The sequence below is a fragment of the Gastrolobium bilobum genome, unplaced genomic scaffold (genome assembly GCF_033153095.1).
Source record: "Gastrolobium bilobum isolate Gb01-03AN ecotype WA unplaced genomic scaffold, APGP_CSIRO_Gbil_v1 utg5828, whole genome shotgun sequence".
Lineage (NCBI taxonomy): Eukaryota > Viridiplantae > Streptophyta > Magnoliopsida > Fabales > Fabaceae > Gastrolobium > Gastrolobium bilobum.
In genome coordinates this window covers 98,628-105,089 of record NW_026899870.1, presented here as the reverse complement: position 1 = coordinate 105,089, position 6,462 = coordinate 98,628, and the positions used below count along the sequence as shown (strand labels likewise).

Sequence of the window (6,462 nt, the reverse complement as noted above, 5' to 3'; positions counted from 1 at the left end):
TCAATTTGATTTATGAGCTGATATTTTAAGCTTCTATGATTTTATTTCGCCTATTAAAGTTTGTGCACCAGTAAATGAATGCTAATAATGAGAAATGACCATTTTTTTATTTGTGTTGCAAACCTTTTACTAAAGTTAGCAATATGACTAGATATTATTAAACGCAAGCGTATTTTCATTTTTCTCTTTTTTTTTTCCCAATCTTTTTTATAAGGTGGTGATACTAAAGTTCAAAATTGTATGCAAATTATTCAAATTTCTCTTCATTAAACCAATCTAGTAACTAAATTTTTTTCCCCCACTCTTTTCCCCAAATTTATCTTCCTTCTGGTAAAAACTTTGTGGCTCAATTGACTAGAAAGGGTCTAGTAACGCCCCTTTCCGTTTTTATTTATTTAATTGTATGAAAGGTGACTGGGGGTTTATAAAAAGAATCCAAATCCTCGATCAAGTGACTTGGCCATTATCGAAAATCAAATATTGAACGAGATAAAATCATCTCACGATTAATATAGCTTTCACAAAGTCATATATCCTACAATGTGGCTCTACTTCTCCGGCAAACACTTACTATTCTCTAAGGTTATAACGTAACACCAAAAATGTGTACAAAGCTAGTAGCTAGTCACCCGTCCACAGCCAGTAAAACCCCTTATATTTTCAGGTACTTGCTTATCATCAACATCAGAATGCTGCAAGAACACTAACGAGGGTGTATATACAATCACTTGCACTAATAGACACTTGTCACCCTTATACATAGAACTTGCAAGGATAAAACATGCCCTTTGCCTTTTGAAACTGAAGACAGGTTACATTTTCTTGATATAAGGATGGAAGGGTCAGCTTTTACACGAGATAAGGTTTCTTCTAAGCTGCGGAAGATGCAGTAAATGCCATAAAACATCCATTCTGTGAAAACCTCTTGGAACCTATTGATGTCAAAAGAAAATATACCTTAGTATTTTGCTGTAATCATACTTAAGAGTAAGAAAGTTAGGTATGTTTCTTTACCTCAACGATGAAACAAGCCCAGCTGGTGCTTGGATGGTTTTCTAAAGTCCCTTTCAAGATGGTAAGGTCAAGCTTTCGGATCACCTGAGCAATTTCCAAGAAAAGTCCATGCTCATTGCATATCATCTGTGACAAAAGTAATAAGCAGTTCAATAAACGCAATTCTTCTATGCTATTTGCTTTGGAAAATTTTGAGAACTAAAAGTGTTCAAGGAGAAAAAATAGCATACCTTTATGAGCATGTGCCCTGGACATTCCAGATCTTCTATGACTATGGGCAATGCTAGTTCATTATCAAAGTCAAATGCACATGTCCTTCCTGGATGGCCTCCATTGATTTTCTGTTTTTTGCACTCAGAAACCTATAAACCAACTTGCCCAATGTAAGCTTAAATGAAGTAATTCTAACGAAGATTTTATAAAATCAATACACATATCACCCATTACCAAATGTCTTAATCTTGGTTAAAAGCTAAAAATATATATAGCTTTTGTGTGGTATGTAAAAACTAAAAACAAAACATATTGTTTTAGGTGACAACAAAACCAAGTTTCCTAGGCTAGGAGATAACATTTGGATATAAGTTCTCAGATAACACAATGAGCCTTACCTCACAATGTGAAAATTGTTTCAGTTTCTCAGCCTGGCTTGTTATCTTTCTCAAGTACATCATGTGCTTTATGGTCCGTTCCAATAGGTTGTCAATGCTACCCTGAATATCATAAGAGACCAAAGTTAAACATTTTGTAAAGTACTAAAGGAACTCAAACTATTAGCTTTGGTCCTGAAACATAATAACTTACCTTACCACCATCTGGGACAAGTTCCCTCAACTCCTTCATCCTGTCCATGATCATTTGTCTATCTCTTGGCCTTGAGTTTTGGCTATTACCAACTCTTGCTCTTTTCTTGCTTGTGCTAGAGAGCTTTGGTCCCCTAATAGGCTGCATATGACTATCAATTTTTTCCTGCCATTCCTCATCAAACAATAAGCTTGAATTCCCATCAAAAGATGTTGATGTAAAACGGTTAGTAACTTCATCTCTGCCCTTGACCATAACTGCAGGCATAATATCACTTCTCGCGTTCACAATCAAAGAGCTTTCTTCAAAATTAACTTTTGGTCGAATGAATCCAGTAAACTCTATCATAGGAGACCTAATAGAATTGGATATACTTGAAGTATCATCCGAGGCACTGCATAAATTGCTAATAACAGCATCCAAAAGATTTTCTGGATCAGCTTCTTTGGGAAACTCCATACCTTTAATATAATCATGCCCTTTTCTATTGAAATTCAAAGTTGAGCTACTGTTTGTATGTGACATAGAATTGCCTGTCTGTTCAAATGCAACTGATCCAAGTGCTTTGTGCAATTCAGACTCTGAGGGAAAAGTGAAGAAGTCTTTCCAATTTGTATCATCATGACAAGTTTCAATGCCTCCAAATTGTTGTTGAGTCATATTTTTACCAAAGCAAGAGCCTAATCCATTTGACATCTCTCCAAACACTCCATCATTGTTGACTGAATGAGACATGGTCCATATCTCTTCTTCCATATGATTTGCATTTGTCTCCATCTGACCAATATGTCTTGGATCAATTGACATCTCAATTGATGAGGAACTGGTCTCATTTTCATTTGCTCTTTTGAGGGATTTTTGCTGATTTTTTCCGGACATGCTACACTCATCCTGAATAAATGATATCATTGTTGGGTTCAACCTTGTTGATCCCTTTGCATTGAGTGCAGTGCTAGCTGAAACCTCACCTTTCAATACACTATTTGCAATAGAAGATGATTCGTCCAAGCAATGCATCAGATTATGGGTTAGTGCTGAGAATGACCAATCTTGATCATCAGTTCCCATGTTCAAAGGTGTAGTATTTGCTTCCATACAATGAATGGAATGGAATTTCTCCTTGATATTGGTAACAAGTTTCATGTCTTCAGCAACCTAAAATGTTAACAGGAAAAGAGAGTATCATGCAATCTGAATAAACATAAAAGCAAAGATTGAAAACCCAACAGCCTATCAAAGTCATGATCAAAATATAAAGCATATACGCACCGCTTCAAATGAACCAAATTGCAAAACCCCTTGTGGAAGAACTGGTACCAGCACAATAGTCTGTGCAAAGAAATCAAATTATCAACTTACATTTACTTCAATTACACTCGTTATTTGCTGAAATATTATGCAAGGCAAGCCTAATCTTAGTTTAGTTGACTAGTCACTAGCACACTGATTAGTACACATTTATAATTTATCCAGAATTTAGAGATGGAAATCAGATCTACACATGTAGTACAAACTAAATAATATATAAAGACAAGACATTGTTTACCTTGATGCCAGATGCAAATTGAAGAAGCCACTCATCAGGACACTGGAGGAGGGAAAGATTGCAGTTATTAAACATTTCAAAGCAGGATGGTCAACTAATTTTACTTCTATGTGGAAATTGTATGTGTGTAGAATCTCACCTCAGGGATTAAATCAGTGTCAAATTTATTGGTGAGCATATCCTCACAGAAAACCCAACAATGATCCTCTGCAAGAGCTACTTTGCCAACAACCCTGACAAAATGATATCATGTAAAATCATTGAGATTGCACCATCTTTGTAGATCATGATATAAATTTTTTTACTGGTACACAAGAATACTTTCATTAATCTAGCATCCTAGATAAGTGCTACTTTATGACATTTAATGCACAAAGAAAGTAACATGAAGAACCACTAGAAACATATGCTGTCCTGGCCTCAATCTAGAAGCATCAATTCAGGATATCTCAAATTGAAAAACAGATGGTCTTTATATTTCTTTGAGGTCAATCCTGATGTGAATATACAAGAATAATTTGAGGAAATTAAAGAAGCACACAATTTGCAACAACAAATTTATTATATAAACAATAAAGCATAAGTTGTTACCCTTCTCCCAAACAGTATTTAAGATGAGACATTTCATTCATGAGTAGTCGAGCTGAATAATCTCCCGAATCATCAGTGCTTTCGCCGCTTGAGGAATATACATCATCTGGAGATTTGAAATTGATGTCACCCCAAATACTTTCAACAGCCTCATTTCTTTTCTGGTAACCATTTTCCCAGGTCAAAGTCCTAAAGCAAAGAGGCTTGTGTTATACACTAGATATCTAATTCTAAACAAATGACATAAACTCATGCAACACTAAAATAATAATCCATTTACAAGTATGGGAAGAAATAGCTTCTCAATCGGATTCATGATAAGATGGACAATGAATCACTCATCAGCTTAGTCTTTAACAATCTAATACGGTTAATCTCCAATTTGACCAAAAGGATATTAATCTTGAGGTTCTCAATTGTGTCTCTAATAAAAAACAAGAAATATGTTAAAAGAAGCTTTTAGGATATAGAGAAGCTTGTAGACAAAATTCAGCTAATAATCCAATCAATTTTCATCCCTTTCTAAAAGAATTGCAATGCAGATATACAGAAGTGAACCTGTTAACCTACATAACATGAGCCATCATTAAGATGGTCAATTCTACTTGGAATATCATTAATTCTCATTTATAAATTAAGAAAACTATTACCTTAACATATTAATAACCATTGAATTCAACTCAATTTCCAAAACGCAGCATATGAACACAAACAAAAACAGAAGCAACTAAATGGCCAAAGAACTTACATTGGAAAATGGTGGCTAAGCTTCCAAAAAAAAGCATATTCCCATTGTGTATTATCACAAAAGCCCTTCAACAACTGCGTTATAGAAGTGGCTTCCATCTTGTCTACTTTTTCAGGACTTTGCAAAATAAAGAAGAAACACAAAAGGCAAACACACAACTAGCTTCCTCTGTATGAACCTCTACCCGCTTGTTTAATCCTCAAACCCGCTCTTCTTTTGATCGGTGGCCCTATTGTACTAAGGAGCAAGCAAACAACCATAGCTTGTCTCCTCCAGCAGAAAACTATGAGAAAGTATATCTGTAGAGCCGTGCTGTCACAATCAATGATCACCACAAGTCCTCACGATTTCCAAACTCTCAGAAAGTGCTTTTGAAGAAAAAGCTCAAAACTATGAATCAAGCCACAAAGCATTTCATATAGAAGAACACGTCCTGCAGAACCAAATCACAAAACTTTTGTTAAAAAATTTGATCAAGAGAATTAACAGAAGTCAACTCTTGAAATGAAGAACCCCATCACTACACTCTCCTTACTTATGTTAAAGTTTAGAAGAAACAACCCAAAAAATGAAAAACAGAAAATTTCTGTACCATTTTGATTTTCTCATCAACCTAACATACCCATTTGAACAACAACATACAAAAAAACCTTATGCTGCTTACCATACTACCGTTGACTATTGAATCAAATAATTTCACCATACACAAATTCCTTAGACCCCATCAGAAAGTAGCTAAAGCAAAACTTCACTCAAAACAGATTTAGATGGATACCCAAATCCAAAGAAGGAAGAAAAAGTTGGAAAAAGAGAGAGGGGTGGCACTTTTTCTTTTGCACTCAAAAGTTTGATAAAACGCATGAGACTTTGATTTTCTACTATTCTACATGCCAATAACAGCACACCCCTTTATATAAAAATAACGTCATTGGTGACAGGCCTCTACCTCCCTCGAGTTTTTCTTCTCCACGGACTTGAAAATGATTCAAAGCTGGATTTCATAAAATGGGGTAGACCAAAGTGGAATCTGGGCCCCACCGACAAGGACATGGACAGGGACAGAAGCTGCTTATGATTCTACTTCACTTTGAAACGCGTGGGAAAAGGATGTTGCAACTGTAATAACATTAAAAGTAACAATATCAAAGACAAGTTCTGCTCTTGCTGACTCTTCTCCTCGGGATACTCTATTAATTGCAAACTTCCATTATTGCACATTGTCGTACAAAAATTCAACATTGTCCTAACAAAATTCAGTACTGAACAAATTGTTAGAAAAATTTGGATTTGGATGATGTTAATTGGAAAAGTAAATGATAATTGTGTTGATATTATTTCATCATAATTATTTATTTAAAAATATTTTTTTTTCTCTTATAGTATAATATTTTTTTTCTCTTATCTTATAATACTAAAGTAAGAATGTTACATTTTATTAGAGAAGTCAAAATGTTAAGTCTAGGATATACAAATTCGTATTTTGATTTCAAGGTACACGGTTTCAATTGGATTCAGAAGTTATTTTGGGTCAATTTATGAATAGTTGGCTGCCTTAATGGGTCAATTACGAAGGAAGATAAAAAAAATTAGCATTTAAAGTGCAATAAAGAGATTCTTAGTTGTATTAATTCTTGAAAGTTGGGTTTAGTTATTGTTATTTCTATTTCGTAAGCGACACAATTCTTGGGAGCATGACTCTTGGGAGTTGAGTTTATTTATTTTTATTTTTATTTCTTAAGCAATACAACTCTTGGAGTTA

At 34.6% G+C, this 6,462-nt stretch overlaps 1 protein-coding gene across 1 annotated transcript; it reads right to left on the bottom strand.

Annotated features, from left to right (window-relative positions):
• Positions 1 to 487: 487 nt before the first annotated feature.
• LOC133294034 (transcription factor bHLH155-like) lies at positions 488 to 4,989 on the bottom strand. Its single transcript, XM_061492681.1, has 10 exons — positions 4,704 to 4,989; positions 3,956 to 4,144; positions 3,504 to 3,597; positions 3,365 to 3,406; positions 3,088 to 3,147; positions 1,819 to 2,973; positions 1,626 to 1,727; positions 1,245 to 1,376; positions 1,015 to 1,140; positions 488 to 932 (listed from the first exon to the last, which is right to left on the bottom strand). Exons 1-10 carry the CDS (start codon positions 4,799 to 4,801, stop codon positions 843 to 845), a joined length of 2,088 nt encoding a protein of 695 aa, XP_061348665.1. The 5' UTR covers positions 4,802 to 4,989; the 3' UTR covers positions 488 to 842.
• Between the last annotated feature and the right edge of the window lie 1,473 nt (positions 4,990 to 6,462).